Source organism: Hypomesus nipponensis, chromosome 15 (genome assembly GCF_054491055.1).
Source record: "Hypomesus nipponensis isolate SF chromosome 15, ASM5449105v1, whole genome shotgun sequence".
Classification (NCBI taxonomy): Eukaryota; Metazoa; Chordata; class Actinopteri; order Osmeriformes; family Osmeridae; genus Hypomesus; species Hypomesus nipponensis.
Window position 1 is genome coordinate 2594078 of NC_140375.1, and position 17331 is coordinate 2611408.

Sequence of the window (17331 nt, forward strand, 5' to 3'; positions counted from 1 at the left end):
TGCCTGTATTTAACATATCCCCCCTGTGGCTCTCACCGTCCCTAAGCTTCGTTCCTATATACAGTTGCTCTGTTGACGTAGCCTACTCACTGAACTCGACAACTGGCCACTTTGAATGGCCATGGATCCTTGTCCGATTTGAAGGCACTAAATGGAACCAACGTAGATGAAGTTGGACATTTAAAATGGAATTCAAACTATGGCACTACTATAACACATTACATGGTCACTTCTGCTTTGATCAAAGTCTAATGGACAGTAGGCTATCTGTTTTTGTTTAATCCGTGTCAAAAGCTCTATTTTGAATTTTATAACAGTTGCACACTTAACTTTTACTTTCCTTTTCACGTTTTGAGCCTATCTGAGACATAAGACGGCCTCATTATTGCATAACGTTTTTCGTTCCTTTTAATTCTGCCATCTGTACCTTCGAGGGTGCCGCTAGAGAGCGCATTGTGCTAAGAGGAGTTGGTTGCGGCGGAAATCCAGAAAGACTTTATGAGATATGGGTGCGAAGGACTGCGAATCTCTCCTCCTTTAGTCAGCGTTATGGTACGCACCAGACAATGATCCACAGACGGCAAGGAGTCAAACATACTTCGCTACACTGCCAAATGCCGACGGATCTACAAAATTGGATGAGGAGCCGATTTTGTCAAATGTAAAATGTAGCCTATATAAAACAGCCTAAAGTGACTGTCCGGTTGGCACTTCAACTCCAAATTCTTATTACATGGTCAAGGTAAGTTTACCAAAGCGAGGACTCTTCAATTTAGCAGTTAGGCTACTCAAATGTATTCAGCTACATGCGGATGGAATGGTTTCGACAAATTCAGGGAGAGATCAGATTTCAGATTACCGTGGCTAGTTTGAAAACCGCTTTGTTGGTTTTATTTGTATGCATAAAGCACACAATTATTCTAGAAAATAGTATGTTAACAACACCTCTTAAGCGGATATTTTGGTCCTAACTTCTGCCGTTTACATGTGAGTGATTGATGCGTGGAGAAATTGACACATGGTCACTGACAGAGGAAATGGGCGGGGGCGTGATCGAAGTGATACAATTTCAGCCGAGGCACCTTTTCTGAGTTTTTAGCTCTAGTTAGAAGGCTCGACAATACTGTCCATGTTTGGGTGTGATAGATACATTTCTTCGCGACAAGGGCCCTGCATGGTCTGCCACGGCTGCAGGAAATTTGATCTGCAGTGGCAGTACCCAAAGTCATATCGCCCGCCTCTAGACCTGCTTACCCAGACCAGTTTCTCAGGCTTCCATTGCGCAGTATTATCACTTTATACTCTTTTAATGAACCATAGTTTTCACCCACTGATACCGTATCCTTAGAGGTTAGACCAAACGATGACTGCCTATTGCACAATAATTACTATCTTACAGTAGGCTTCTATAAAAAAAAAACATGATGTTAATCATTAGTTTGTAGCACGCCATACACATTAGAAGCATCTTTAGGGGTAGTTTGACTTGGATGGGAAACTGTACTGTGACCTGCCACCTTAACTACAAGTTTAAACACATCACAGTTGGGGGGGGGGGGGGGGGGGGTAGTTTGTCCATCAGACACAAGTTGTCCTGGTCTAATACTGTTAAGGACTACTGCTTTAAGTACACGTTAAATCTGACCTTTCTTAATGCCATGTAGTGATTTGTCTTAAAAGGATTAGCATTTTATCTATCCTCTAAATTGAATTGTTTGCAAGCTTGAACTTGGGGATTGAGTTGGGAAAGTGGACCCAAACAACAGGTGGAATAGAAATATTGCTGAGGTTCATAATAAATGAAGATGCAAAGGCAATTGAAATCCCTTAAGGATAATTTATCTGTAGTGCATGATCACACTTGATCATGTGCTTTATGTAATCTGCAGCTGTTTTCTCTTTTATTGGATGTGATTTACTAGTTTAAGGTAGGTGTCCATGCCTAGGGATATGCTGAGTGTGGCCACGGAGAAAGAGAAATGGTGTTTGTGGGCCATGGTTAGAGGTTCTCTGTCAATTGTCCACTGAAGAGATTTGCACCCCAAATAGTCATCACAGTCAAGTAATTATAGTGGTTAAATATGAGCTGATTTGAAGTCGGAACACCCAGATGCTGTTATTTGAGATTTATGGCTCGAAGGATGAGAGAAACAGCTGGTGATAAAAGTTCACCACCCCCTTGTGATGAAGCAGATGGATAGATGGGGTTGCTGAGCCAAATGGCAGCGACAAGAAGGCCTTACTGGCACTCTGATAAACCAAACGACCGCTTGCTTTGTAGTACCAACACTTATTTACACAGACCGCCCTCCCATGGGTTTTATAATAAAGTCTCTTCAAGGTCTGCATGAGGGCATACAGGCTTGTAAATGTTGGAGAGAAAATGATTCTCTGCAGATGAAGTAATTGTTTTTAAAAGTGCAAATGAGGTAATGTGGAGGAAAAGGGTGGTGCCGGTTCAGTTTGTATTAAAAACAATAGGATGTGGACCTCACTTTGGACTTGTGTGGAGGCATAGGAGGAAGCTTTGATAAGCTGAAGGAGGGCTTGGTATCTTGGAAAGTTGTTAAATAGGGAAATGGCGTGTTTACTCGTCTCAAGTTTACGTATAAAATAAGCAGACCTGGCTTTTTTTGTATCGTTAAAACACCGTTGGCGTGACTCAAGCTTTAAGTCAACAAACCCGATGGCAAAAAAAACAAAAACAAACCCACGCTAGTCTGCTTCCTCTCTCATTTTCATTAATGTTTTTATTTCTGAGAGAAACAGTTTCATACTGAGATCATACTTAGCCACAGTAATTGTTTGCTTTTCTGTTTTTCTCAACCTGTATGTAACACAGCAGCACAGTTGCTTGAAGTAGTTTTACTTTCAAGTGGAGACACAAAACAGGAATGTTTGTATATTTGTTTTGAAGATGCGTATTGTGAAACTTTTTTATTTATTTACTTTTTGCATTTTTCTGTTCCTTCCCTGAAGCCTGGTGCAGTTGGGTCTATTTTAGAGATGCAAGCTGACTGGACAATGTAAGTTTTTTTAATACACAAACTGTAATGTTAAACCATAAAGTTTATGAGGAAAAATGGAAAGTTGTGTGTTTTCAAATGCAAAAATAAAATGCCATATCATATCTGTGTTACGGGTCTACGCAAATATGTACGTGTCTTTTTACTGAAACGTATGCGAACAAAGAGGAAAAACAATCATAACAGTCAGAAAACAAGAGAACAATTAACAACTCCTTTTTGAGTAGACTTAGGGTCAGCTTACCACTAATAAGCCTTACTATGAACCTGAAGTATTTCAGAATACCTTGTAGATTATGCAACCTCACTTATGAAAGAACACTCTGTAACCCTTCCATGTTAAAGGACCATTATCTCTGATAATGTTTTTATTAATGGGATAAGAAACCTGTAGATTGACCACTCAACCTTAACCTACTTAAAAAAAAAGTGCTTGGTCATGGTCTTGGTGGACGAAAAAAACACAATTTGCCTCCACCAGTACAAAACCAACTATTAACCTTTGTCCAATAGCGTGTCAGTGTGTGTGTGTGTGTGTGTGTGTGTGTGTGTGTGTGTGTGAGAGAGAGAGAGTTCTCTCCACCTATTATGAGTATGTGGCTGCCAAGTGATGTAAGAGGTTTAGGGGCAGATCATTTACCTGCAGACAGGCTCGACTCGTTCAAGCAGCAAATGTATTTGAAGCACCAGCAGCATTCTGTTCATTTTCAGAAGCTCTTTGAAAGCAGGTGGAATAGTTCAGATTAGAGGAAACCATTGACATCAACTGGACATTGAGGTATAGAGTGTAGAACATTGCAGCATGTGGCACTTAATCATTTGGAGTGGTGATATTGATGTATTTCGACAATTCTTTTGCTTTTTGAAATGCCAGGGTGTTTACAAACTTTATTCCTTTTTGATGTGACTTAACTAAGCCACAAAGTTGCTGATACATGCACCTACTGTTTGTTATGCAATTCAATTAAATGTTTGCAAAGATTGATCTGATTTAGCTGTGGTTTGTTTTAGAGTGTTTTACCTTAGAGCTGTTAGTTTGTTAGACACTTGAGCCACATGAGCCACGGCCTTTGCTCTATCTTTGCGTCTTTACACTCCAATGTTCTCATATACTTCATCTCTTTGTACCCATTGTCCACTGGCTAGACAGAGATATGTTAAGAACCTTGAGTGAGGATGTGCCTCAAGTGTTTTCACAACCATGAACATGTTTTGTGTAATAAACTATGACTAAAAACGTCAATATGGACTGTGGTGAACACAATCAGGCCAAACCCACTGGAAAGCCAATTAGAGAGAAGCTTGTTTGGCTCAAAATGCAAGATGGATTTTTGGATGGAAAACTTTTTTATTAACGTTCAAAGCCATGTTTAGTATTCCAGCCTAAATTCGAACTGTTCAATTAAAGCTGTACTGGGGTATGTTCATACAGAGCATGTAAGAAACAAGTACAACTGTTTCAATGGATACCGTAATCTGAGTTGATTGAATTTGAGTTTTAACTAATAACACAAAACTCAGTTCCATCAATAAATCTTAGATCTAAGCGCTTTGTTTATGCACTGGCTATATTTAGCTTACTGACCATATTTATTCATAACTCTAACTTATATTTCAAATTCAATGTTTCATACATTGTATTTTTATAAATGGACAGACACTGGAGTATATCTAGTACATCTCCTGACACGTTTATTTAGCATCACTGATATCTCCTATCAGCTGTACTTTTCATTTAACGGAAGCCATAATGTTTTTTATGCATTTTTTAAATATGTTTTTCGACTTTCGCATATAAACCAAGTGAGTCATTGTGCTGTATTTTAATAAATGAAACCGATGATTCACCTGTTAATCCCTTTTATGTCCCCTTCCAGACAAGGATGAGTCTTCTTCTGTGGGTTAGCATGTCCCTGCTTGCCTGGGTCCATGCAGGTGAAGTAAAGAATTGCCACCCTAGCTGCCACTGTGAAGTGGAGAGCTTTGGTCTGTTCGACAGCTTCAGCCTGACCAGAGTGGACTGCAGGGGAGTGGGACCCTCCAACATCCCCATCCCCATCCCCCTGGACACAGCCCATCTAGACCTCTCTTCCAACTCCATGGGCCTATTGTCTGACACCATGCTTTCTGGCCCCGGCTACACTACGCTGGTCAGCCTGGACCTGAGTAGCAATCTCATCAGCCAGGTCAGCTCCAAGGCCTTGTCCCGGCTGCGCTATCTCCAGACCCTGGACCTGAGCCACAACTCTCTGGACAGCTTGGCTCAGGGCTGCTTCTCTGGCCTTCCTCTAGTGGACGTGGACCTTAGCCACAACCATTTCCGGGACTTTGACCTGGATGTGTTCATCACCAGGGGTCACGGCGAGCCAATGACTGTGGATCTGTCCCACAACTGGCTGAGCTCGGTCTCCAGGGGGCCACATGGGGGTGCGCTGCATGTCCAGAGCATGACGCTAGCGGAGAACCGGCTGAGGAGCGTCCCCAAGTTGGTTGGAATTCCATTGCGGGACCTGAACCTGGATGGAAATTCTATCTCCTGCATTGAGGAGGGGGCGTTTGAGGAGCTGAAGGACCTTGTACACCTTTCTCTCAGTGGCCTCAGTGAGCTTTCAGACATCCAACCGAACAGCTTTAGTGGCCTGCACAATCTCCAAGTTTTGGACTTGTCCAGCAACATCAATCTCAAGACACTGAGCCCAGCAGTGTTCATTGGTCTTGTCTCCCTGCAGGAGCTCAATTTGTCTAACTCTGGAGTAACATCTCTGCCAAACAACATGCTAAGCCACTTGCCTAGCATTAGGAGTATTACTTTAGGCCCAAGCACACATTGCTGGAGAACTCAGAAACAAGGGCAGTTTCACAGGCAGCTAGGTCAAGTCCAGTTTGACCACGTACTAACCTGTAACATCAAGGGCATTCTTTCTTGAGGCCCTCATGCCTTCGGAATGGACTACTCCAATAACGGTGCCTTCTTAAATATGCAACTGTTTCTTCCTGTCAAACTTGATCCTTGCTCTTATAGATATTTAGTTGGTTTGACTGTATACAAAGTATACTTTAAAGCTTTATGAAGCCTTCCTTAAAGAAGTTTCCAAATCTTTAACCATTTTGACACAGCTTCATGAGGTCCCCATACTCAGTGCTATATGTTTGTCATACCTTATCCAGTTTCATGATCTTTACACCAGGCAGATATCCAATGCTAATCGGGTGATAGACACCTTTAAATACCTATTATTGCATGTGGCCCAGGTTCAAATACAGTTTCCAGAATGTTCACTTCCCTACCTGAGCTCTAAACTTAACCCTAAACTCGACATACTGAAGTGTACCTTTCCACCATTTCATGCCTAAAAATGAAGCATTTTGCCTTTATATGCTGCTTCGTAACTGCATTTGAATGTGTAATGCCATTTCAGTATATGGCCAGGTTGGTTACATATGCCATGTTCTTTATGAAGGCCTCACTTACTCTTTAAAGTTATACTTTGCTTAACATTTTTGTTATCCAACAATTTGTAATTTTGCACTTTTTCACTTGGGGGTGGGTTTCTTTTGCGTACATGGACATAAGACACAAAATGTGTTAGCATTTCTGTTGAATCCACAATGCCTTTTGATACTTGGGATAACATTAATAACTACCAATAAATATTTTATAGTATAGTAGTATTAATTTTTTTGTCTTCAAAGTGTGGACTTTTCTATGCAAACTTGTTCTACAGTTTGTTTGCCAATTCCAGTAATATTTTTGCCTCCTGATAGAGTGAACAGTCTGGTTGCAGTTCAGTCATGTTTACATGGCCTCGGACCTTCAGCTTTGGCTGCTCACTTTAAACAGACAGGTGACACAATGAGGGCTGACATGCAGTCTTATAATTCCAAATGACTAATACAAAACAAAGACTTTGTGTTCAACTTCTCATAGTATGTGTGCTTGTTTTTAGAATTCCTTCAGGCCGTGCCATAAACTTGTATTTGAAATTTGTGTAATTGAATTGTATTGTCTTCCTGTGAATTTCTTTGCATTCCTGCATACATATATGCATAAAAGCAGACATGTTTGAACATTCATGTTTTCTTATCAAGCAGATACTCCAAAGAGCGTTACAGTTAGTCGCATTAGCATTAGACAATTATTGTACGTTTAATTGATGTAACACTATCTTAACTGCATCTGATAATGCACTGGGCAAATCTGAATTTTTTTCGAAGATTATTCCAAAAACATTTGTAATAGTGTCTTTTGCTACATTGGTATTCCTGTGGTTTGTAGGTTGACCTAAGCGGAGAATCATTTTAATCACTGCAGATGACATATTTTGAATGTAAAACATCTGTAAAATGATGTTTTTTTTATCAACAGAGCTTATGACCTTTATATTAAATATATAGTTTAATAAATGACTTTCTCTCTGAATTGTCTTACAACTGAAACGCACAGTATTGTTCTGCAACACTGTGTTATGTCTGTGTTTTATTGACTGTTTCAGCTGCTGCTATTGCTGGGTGTGTCTGCAAAGAAAAATACACGTCTCTTTTTTATATCCACCAAAAGTGTCACAGTATTTCGCAATTCAATAGAAAATATTTTTTCCCCAGCAAATGCATGTCTCCTGGGTTGACTCACAGGGTGTGTTCCTTAAGGACAATTGTTGGTTCCTAGTTTACTTTTACTGTTTACTTTCTCAAAATATGCAGATTATAACCTACCTCCTTTATTTACTGTACAGTTATTCCGCACACAAACAAATTCACACCATGCTCTCACTCACTCACTCAATCATTCACTCACTCACATACACGCTGGTGGTCTTGAGAGGTCCTTTAATCACAAGTGGGCTAAGAAAGCCGACCCTGGCCTGGCACCATGGAGTGGTGGACTGACGGCTTCAGACAGAACAAAAAGGAACAGAAAAGGGAGAGGGACAAACCAAGATTCAGTCATGGCGAGGAAACCTTTACAGATCTCCTCTGTGTGTGCTGAGAGGGTGTGTTGCATTATGGCCTATTCCTCAGTGAAGACACAGAGACGCATTCAGTTATCCCTAAGGCTTGTCTGAGGAACTGCCAAGACGAAGCTCTTTGAATTCTAAGAGACCCATATGCTAAAGACCGAGCCAAACAACATCCGACTACACAAAAAGGGGGTTTACAGATTGTGTCCCACACATTACAATAGACAACCTTTCAAACCAAAGTTGGCCATTTTGGGCTTAGGTGGCTTGAATGAACTAAACAGGGAATTTCCAGTTGAACTTTGCTGACCTTTAATTAGAATGCCTTTGAACTAGCCATACCAGCATGGAAAGTCTGTGTGTGTGTGGGGACGGGACTGTGGGGGGGGGGGGGGGGGGGAACGGGTGGGCTGACCCCATTACGTAATAAATCACCTGGAGATTTCTGTGCCATATGTCTCATGCAGAGAAGGTATGCTGTAGTGGTGGGGGGTGGAGTAGACCAAGCCACTAGGTTGAGTAGCCACTCTAACGTCGGTGTCATCCCAACGCAAAATAATTTAATGAAATAAAAAACTGCCACTCTCCTGTATGGTATTTAGTAATGCTTCAGCTCTTTAGAAAAGCTGGATGGCACACACAGGTCAGCGGGCCAAGGGCTTACTCTCTCCAGGGATTACGGTAATGCTGCAAGCTTTGTTTATGAGACTTCTGGAGTTATGTCGAACAACATTTGAGGGCCACTCAATAATGCATGAGAAACAGCTAGAGCTATCTCCTTGCACAAGGGCAAGAGTGTGTGTTTGTGTGTTAACACTGACGGGTGATGGCCTTCTGTGATCATGCACATGCAAGAGAGACGCTCACATGCACATCACACACACACACACACACACACTGAGCAGACTATATCATGAATTATATATTAAATAAAGAAAATCAATGTTCCGGAATTGTATTCTTGGCCTTTCTAGATGTTGATGCTTTCTCTATAATGGGCATAATGTATTAAAAACTCTGATTCTGTTTCTGACTCACAATATCTGTTTCTTTTTGCAAATTCTAGTGTTTTAAATACAGTTGGACTTACGTCTTGTTTTTCTTGAGCCTCCACCAATCATTAAAGACCCCATGATGCTCAGCACTCAACCCTATTACCGGTGTAAGGTTGAAACCAGCAAAGCTCTGGTTCACAGCCAAATACTGGCTACCTTTGTGCACTGAACTTATCCATGTACAGAATTTGCATTTGAGAAGTGCCTAGATGAGGATTTTTATTGTCCTGTCACCCGAACGGAGAAAGTGATACACCATATCCATGGTCAAGAGAAAAGCATTCCTCTTGGCTCTGTAGCTATGTCACGTGAAAGGGAAATGTGATATCTCTCCAGGGGTGGCTGAGTTTCAAGGAGCCAGCCTGTTAATCACATATGAAGTGGCTTCTTTGTTCTTCTTCTGAGCCAAGCATCCACGGCCCACTTTATCTCTCAACTCACTTTGAAGCAGTGAGCTGATAAGTACATGTGCCTTGTTCTCTTCCGTTCAGTCAGATACAGCTCGAGCAATTTAATCCGCAACACAATCTAGCCGAACAAGAAGAGAGACCTTCTGAGTACTTCAAAGGTGCCTTGAGTTTCCAGTTTTCCAAAATGCCTACACATGACCCCGGAGGGAAATTAGTTTGAGTTCAAAATGTCATGTGTTCTTCGGATTGCTCTATGTATTTTTCCTCAATAAAACAACTCAAAACAAAATATGAAGATGGAAAATGTGGAAGATAAATCGGTAAAGGGTTTGGAAAGCAACTGCAAAGTAAAATACCCCACAGTTCCACACACTGTGAATATGATCAAGTACCTGAGTGTGTGCAGTTTATGGAGTACGTCCTCATTTACGTTCATCCAGACCAACCATAAAGGCTTTATTAAATGGCCCGTCATTACAATTTGAGGTTATTCATTTGTGATTGAAAGAAGTTACAGAGGTAATGAACCTTGGCACCCTCCACACTCAAAATGTATTTGGCTCGAAAATGCCTCGAAAATGTAATCACTCCAAATCAAGTGGAACTTCTGGAGGGTGTAATTAGTTCATGCACACAGGTCCAGAGCCTTGCTTCACCTTTCCACGCATGCTTGAACAGCGATCGTACGAGTGTAATCTGACCTTAATGGACACATCCCTCTGAGGGTCGAGCCACTGAAGCAGCTAATTGCTCTAGATCACACATTAGCCTCGCTCTTCTCTGCAAATTACAGGTTTTGTCTGGATGCTTGAAACTAGTCTTTTGGGGTACTAAGTGCAAGACTGCAGTGGTTTTTCATGAAACAAGACTGTTTATCGGATGTTTGTTTGGATAGTACTGGCTGTGCTGACTTAATGTACACTTTGGCTTTGTGGGGAAAGATCATGATGCTCAAGGCTCCTAGATAACAATGGCTGCTATCACCCCCTGTCACAGCTTGTCACGAGAGGCTGCTGTTTGAGAGGTAAACAATAGAGGAGCTGGGATGATCATGTGTCACAGACACACATTGCTGTTCGGTCATGAGTTCTGTGTTAAGAAATAGTGCCTGTTTAGATTTTGTGTTCTTTTTTTGTGTTCGACACACAAATACATTGCTTTTGAATGACAGCTTTGGAATGCCAAACTAAAACTCACTATAACTGGAACTTGTTTTTAGTTGTAGTCATAACTAAGTATAACTATTTTTTACTTAAACTGGTTGAAGTTTATGTAGATAGATTGCTACAGCCTTAAGGTTAACTCACAACCATTTACCATGTCTGTGAAGGACCTACAAGTGCTACTGGACTGAATGGCCTTCAAGAATGGAAGTGTCCCGACTGTTTCACTCTTCATGAGTGAATTTGTGACTCTTTTTGTGAACATTTTGTGTTGCAGTATGTTGTAGGTGAAGCTGGTGGCACATTGTTTTACATGGGAGAAAAATAATTTGCCTCCCAAATTGTAAGCTTAGGTTATAGTGTTCACAAATCTGAACCATACAATTGAAATGCAAGTAGGGAGTCAGGTGGCTGAGCAGTTAGGAAATCAGGCTGGGAATCAGAAGGTTGCCGGTTTGATTCCTGACCGTGTCAAATGACGTTGTGTCCTTGGGCAAGGCACTTCACCCTACTTGCCTCGGGGGAGAATGTCCCTGTACTTACTGTAAGTCACTCTGGATAAGAGCGTCTGCTAAATGACTAAATGTAAGTCGATGCTTCCTGGTCTATAGGTTTGTCAAGATTTGTCAATATCTGGTATCAAGTGTAAGAAGATTCTTCTGCATACTTTGACTGTCCTTATACCTTGTGTGCTATCATGTTCAATATCTTGTGTCATGTGTACTACTTGAATTGGTTTAAATGAACCTATTTCTGTTAATAATGACCTTTTGGGTTGGTGTTGGTTGGTCATATAAATAATATTCACCTACTTGCCTCTCTCCGTGGTTGCTCCAAGAAACATCAATCTAAAGAATAACTTCTCTTTGGTGAAAAGAAGAGTGGTCTTACATAGCTTCTTGACATCACTCCTGGCTATGTGAAAAGAATGTCAACTTTCACCTTTTTAGGAATGTGTGTTAGTGAGTTTTAACGCAAATATGTTCACTTTACAAATTCTGTTTCACTCAACAACTTGAAATTGGAATGAGCTTTGAACAGGAACGACACACTTCTCCAGTCTCCAGTAAAGTTGATACTTGCAGAAATGTGAAGTTTACAGAGACAGTTACACCACCACCCGTCTTTTTTATAACACACACTCGTGTGTCATTTTAGGTGTCACACAGTGGTGAAGTGTTCCCACTATCAAGTTATGAATTTGCACTAAACTACAGCTGGTAACTGTTCATGCAATAAGCTAATGACATTTTCACCATGACTGTAACCTCTTTTCAAGCCATGGTAGGACTATTTTTGGATATGTGATGCACAACACACAGTGCATTTTTCTGATATGGCTCTATGGGTCCCATTCAAACACAGCATTCAGATTTATCGTTTGATTTTATTCTGGTCTGAGAGAGCATCATGACTTGTCCAGCTGGCAGTGTGCCATGGAAAAAGACCAACGGTCACATGGGAAGTTCCCAGGGACTCCCAGTAGATCTGAGATAAACCTTATTGGTACGTTGTTATTTGTGAAACAGAACCCTGTCCTGTCCTGTGATTCCTAGACCCACTGTCATCAGGCCTTAAAGAGATCAGGACTAATTCCTGTCGATTCCTGCTTCTCAGAATCGACAGCTATTGAATCTGGGCAACAAACCAACAACAAAGAAATAAGCAAAGAGAGATATTGCAAGTAATCTTACAGTTTCTATCTTTATGACTACATAGTGTCCAGCATCAAAATACTGAGATTCCGCTGTTTGGGTGGGAGACCTGCATTGCTCTCTGAGGTCCTGAGTTTTCCAAAGGAAAGGGGAGACATCCTGAGATTGTTGCCCTCTCTGCTGTCTTTCTCTCACATCTGGTTTCCATCAGAGGTGCTACGGCTCAGGCTGCTCCCAGCAGGAGACAAGAGCTCTGCTGCGGGTTAACAGTTTGTGGACCTTTCTGTGCCCGAGGTGTTTTCTCAGCACAAACCAGTTGGCTCTTTAGCACCATTGTATGCTCCATTTGTAAGGTTTTCATTGGGCTGTTCATTTCCAGGGCTCGAGGAATAAAGATGAAATGGTTGGATGTTTGTAGGTGATCACCCACTTGCTTTGTGGTTTAGCAAATGGTAGCGATTCCATTTTGTCACACTACTGTTTCACTATTCAGGACGTGCTGCAGGCACTAGATTTCAAGTTTAAGTATGTTGTGACAGGCCAAAGATGTCTCAAGAGGGATGTTTGACTGGCAATAGAAGCAGCCAGAGATGCAGTCGACTGGGAAAGGAAAAGATGAGAGGCCCGCTCTATAATTGTATCCACATGATTGGGATTAAACTGCTCACCAACTTTGAACATTTTTATGTGTCAGACTTTGGATTGGTTTAGGTTCCCTCTGATGAGTCTGGTTCCTTGTCTGTCTCATGCTGTTTGTGTCATAGCTCCTTTTGATGAGGTCATTAGCTGTTTAGCAAGACTGTCTGGGTAGTGGAGTTATATACACACAGAGGATGTCAGGGTTAGCTATTCATCATGAAACCATAAACTATACCAAAACCTAATGTGATGTTACCATATCATCAACAGTATAATAGTGCTGTTACTATTGCAGTGTTGAGGACGTACAAGGTCATAAATTTAAAGGTTTCCAGGATGATGGAAGTTCTTACTGGTTTTTTTATTTCAACACATATTACAAAATGTAATTGAGGACACATGGTGCTCAGCTTATTCTTTTGTTACTCCGATAGCATACTGAAGTTGTTCCAACTCATTTATTCTTGTTGACATGGTTCCCTCTAGTGGCCACATGATGTAGCTGCATTATGAAAAGTGCACAGCTCTTGGATCGTGCTTGAAATTATTCACTTGAGAGCAGCAGAACCATTAATGTCGAGAAGCCAAAACAACAAGCTCTAAAATATACATGAGGAGTTCGTCAGAAATAGTGTTTACTTCAAACACAATTTTTTGAAAACAACAAATTATTACATTTAATAAAATACACAAAATAAATATTCTACCGATACCAGACATGTTTTTAGACATAGAATATTCCAGCAATCAATGTCATACCAGTGACATTTACTACAGGTGTCCAGCACATATATGCAATCTGTTCCAGCTATCAGGGTTGTCCACTAGTGTATCAACAGTTGAGGATGGAGTTTGATCTTTGAATACCCATGACCTTCCGTGAGGTGTAGCTGTATTCAAATAGCAAGTTATCACGGAAGAAATTCAAATATCCTGAGAGACAAAAGATATAAAATATTCATTGATATTGATTACAGTGCATTCAAAGCATGCACAAATATATGTTTAATAATTAAATAGGTGATTGTCACACATGGGGAAATAATACTTTAATATAAATATACCAAATTTAACAGAAATGTTGTTAAGTTGAGGCTGGAAACATACCATTAATATGTGAAACAGCATCCACCTCATCTCCTATTCCTGGGAAATCTGTTTTAATCCCTCTGGGGTAGCCACTGTCCATGTGGCCAATACTCTCGTCATAGCTGTGGAAATACATAAAAAATAGTTTTACTGCGGAGATTGAGGGAAAATTCCCTTATTTAACACATCTTATCATTCATACTATAACTTACTAATCAATTACAGTAAAACACACACTCAATCATGTACTATACAAGTGGTACATGAGTGCCTATACCTCCAGTAGTCCTCATCTGTAAATAGCAGAGTCTTGCCAGTGTCCTGGATATGCACAGCTGCGTCCACTTTACGGACTGTCTTGGGAAGGCCTAGTTTGTGGATGTACTTGGGGTAACCTTCCACCAGGTTATAACCATTCAGGGCCCACATTTTGATTCCTGTGGAAACCAATCAAAATGTGATTAAATGCCTCAGTGCTTGAGTAGGACAGAGGGAGGAAGAGGGAGGAACACTGTAGATGACTAGGCATTGTTAACATGACAAGAAATTCAACTTCACTAGTATGCATGTGTATGTTCTGGAACCCACCACTGAATATGAACACCAGGTCTTTCTCTGGGTTCTCGTAGGCAGCGTCCACCTTGTTGGGGATGGAGGGCCAGGTGGACTTGATCAGGGTCTGCTCAGGTTCTACCATTTGCTGGTGAAGGCGCCAGTAGAACCTGTCTTTGAAGATGATGGTCTCTCCTCTTAGCTCAGTCACAGCGTCAAAGCCCAACATGGGGTCACACTTGTTGGGGGCATCAGGCTTAGGGTTTACCTTCTTGGGGTTGGGGTTGGGGCCTGTGATGCGACAATATCATTAATTAACACCTAACATGGTGGTATTCCAACGAGAGGAACTAAAAAAAAATGAAAATAATTAGCTTAACTGTTGTGAGACTAAGACAAACGCACCATAGAGAGCTTGAATGCCCATGACATCGTCCTCAGCCAGTGGATAATCGTTGCTGAATGAGTAGACAGGGTACATGAGAGCTCCTGGGTCATTAGAATGGGACAGACCCAGAGCATGGCCAAACTCATGGCTGGCAACTAGGAACAGGTTGTATTCTGCAGAGAGGAGCCAGAAGTCAGGTTGGTCTTTAGACAACTAACCAAGAAATGGCACACGTTCTTCACGAAACATCAAATGATGATATGATGTGAAAGGACATAACTCACCACTTGAGTCCGTCGACCAGTGTTCGTCCTCGTCAAAGTGAGTGTCTCCTCCGATGTCCTTACCAGGGGGATAGGCGTGGGCTAAGAGGCCATTAGGTCCATCAAAGGGATTGTAGTCTCCGTGCTCTATCGAACATAGGCAAATGTCAAAGTGTTAAGGTATGGGAAATGAAATCATCTAAAACAGTATCAGTGTGATTGAATACCACAGTTGAACTATTCATCATTTTTTCTAACCTTTTGAACCAAAGCTTATCATAATGTCCGCGTTGCCCTTGTAGATCTTCTTGAAGGTGAGAGGAGTGACATCAGACCAGATATTGAAAGCTTTCCGGATGGCTCTGTCCACTTCCTCCTTCTTCAGGTCCGGAGTGTAATTCACTATCCTGAGACATCAAAGGAATGGTGACTTGATTTATACACATATATAATTATAATTGAATTAATCGATTCTGGTGTGGTTTAGGTCTACATGGCTCATGTCTTTTATATACCACAGCAGAGTGATGTCACAAAAATGCTTTTCAGTACATGGTTCCCATGTTACATTTAGCAGATGCTCTTATCCAGAGCGACTTACAGTAAGTACAGGGACATTCTCCCCGAGGCAGGTGAAGTGCCTTGTCCAAGGACACAATGTCATTTTGCACGTCCGGGAATCGAACCAACAAGCTTCTGATTAATAGCCTGACTCCCTAACCGTTCAGCCATCTGACCCTGAAATATGTTGTTCATTTGGTTGTGGATTCAAACCAGAATCAGCAATCTTATGTTAAAAACTAGTAGCTATGCCCAGACCTAACCTCTCACCTGCTATCTGTGAGGGGTACAAACAGCTTTGGTGCAGTGGAACTTTCTGGAATGCAACACTGCCCATGAATGCGTCTACTGCGTGTAATAATCACCTGAAAGTCAAGTTGTTGCTGTGCCATTTGAGGTTTCTGGGGAAGAGGTTGTATTCGCCTACATCTGGAACACCACACCTCGCCTTGTTCATCAGCTCCAGGGTGTTGTCATCCAGCTCGCCTGTTACCTGGAGCTTGAAGAAGGACTGCATCTCCCTGATCTTAGTCTCCATGGAGTTGGATCTCCTGCTCTGAAGTGCAACTGGGAGTCCATAGAACTTACGAAGGTATCTCTGTTTGGACGACAATGGGGTTGTAAGACAATGAAACCATTTACTATACTGCCACTTCTCTCTGTGTCTTTGTGAGGGTTGTCAACAAATCGGTTATTTGATTTTTTCAATCGTATATATTTAATAATACAATATATGATTATTGACTTGACAACATGTCTGGAAGAAAATTCCAATAATTTTTAGATGGAAAAGCAATGAGATCCACATAAAACACCATGTAACGTCATATATTCGTACAAATATGACATAACAATGACTACTGTAATAGGAAAGTACACAAACACACCAGATGAACAAAACACAAATGCTAAACTCCGACTGTTCAGAACATACCATCGGTAGCTAGTCTAGTCTTACCTCAGCCTGTAACCACTTGTCAGTGTCCTCTGTAGATAGAGGCATTGTGAATGCAGAATGGGCAGCCATAAGCAGAAACAGCAAACCTGTCATTTCCATGTTGTCTTTGTAATGTCAAACACAGTCTGGGAGGCAAAAGGGCTCTGAGACGTATTTATAGGATTTTAGTTTTTTTTTCTTCTGCTTTTAAGTGTGACTGATTCATGTAAAAGTACCTAGCCACTTCCTCTCAACTTCACCTGAAAATTGCATGTCAGCAACAGGACATGAGTGTTGTTGGTGATGTGAACTGCCTTGAACTCACCTGGAATGTGCAATTCTGTAGTTTTTAAGCCATATGGCCATTTTGTCTGGGTTTCTTAAATACATTCTTATTCATTTCTCATTAGTAAACTGTATCTACAGAACTGTACTGTAGATGCACTTTGAAGTTTGCATAACAACGGTGTATTTTGACCAATGAGGAGAACAGATGCCCGTCAATACTATCTGTGAAGAAAACAAGACTTGAGATGAACCATGTCAAGTCTTCAGACACATTGTTCCCATGACTGTTTGTAAGTGTTTAATTTGAACCAGACAGAAGGCATGACTAATGGAAAACTCAGTCTAGA

The 17331-nt window shown here is 41.2% G+C and overlaps 2 protein-coding genes across 4 annotated transcripts; one reads left to right on the forward strand and one right to left on the reverse strand.

Moving 5' to 3' along the window:
- The first annotated feature begins 477 nt into the window (after positions 1-477).
- On the forward strand, positions 478-7446 carry tsku (tsukushi small leucine rich proteoglycan homolog (Xenopus laevis)). 3 transcript variants are annotated; one of them, XM_084675244.1, is made up of 3 exons: positions 478-742; positions 2980-3026; positions 4904-7446. In XM_084675244.1, the coding sequence occupies exon 3, from the start codon at positions 4910-4912 to the stop codon at positions 5951-5953; it is 1044 nt and encodes a 347-aa protein (XP_084531370.1). In that variant the 5' UTR covers positions 478-742; positions 2980-3026; positions 4904-4909; the 3' UTR covers positions 5954-7446. The 3 variants fall into 3 exon arrangements, with proteins under 3 accessions (XP_084531370.1, XP_084531369.1, XP_084531371.1); XM_084675243.1 differs by lacking the exon at positions 2980-3026; XM_084675245.1 differs by lacking the exons at positions 478-742; positions 2980-3026 and adding an exon at positions 3605-3804.
- Positions 7447-13265: 5819 nt separating this feature from the next.
- On the reverse strand, positions 13266-16348 carry mmp13b (matrix metallopeptidase 13b). Its single transcript, XM_084674063.1, has 8 exons — positions 16125-16348; positions 15457-15605; positions 15220-15345; positions 14953-15108; positions 14584-14838; positions 14273-14432; positions 14014-14117; positions 13266-13839 (listed from the first exon to the last, which is right to left on the reverse strand). The coding sequence occupies exons 1-8, from the start codon at positions 16295-16297 to the stop codon at positions 13739-13741; spliced, it is 1224 nt and encodes a 407-aa protein (XP_084530189.1). The 5' UTR covers positions 16298-16348; the 3' UTR covers positions 13266-13738.
- Positions 16349-17331: the final 983 nt, after the last annotated feature.

What these genes read in the sequence shown, in the direction of transcription:
- mmp13b (XM_084674063.1), bottom strand. Translation starts at nt 16,297, where the DNA reads ATGGAGACTAAGATCAGGGAGATGCAGTCCTTCTTCAAGCTCCAGGTA. An exon ending in ACAGATGAGGACTACTGGAG is followed by an intron (nt 14,118 to 14,272) that starts GTATAGGCACTC and finishes GTATTTCCACAG; the next exon opens with CTATGACGAGAGTATTGGCC. An exon ending in TGCTGTTTCACATATTAATG is followed by an intron (nt 13,840 to 14,013) that starts GTATGTTTCCAG and finishes TTTGTCTCTCAG; the next exon opens with GATATTTGAATTTCTTCCGT.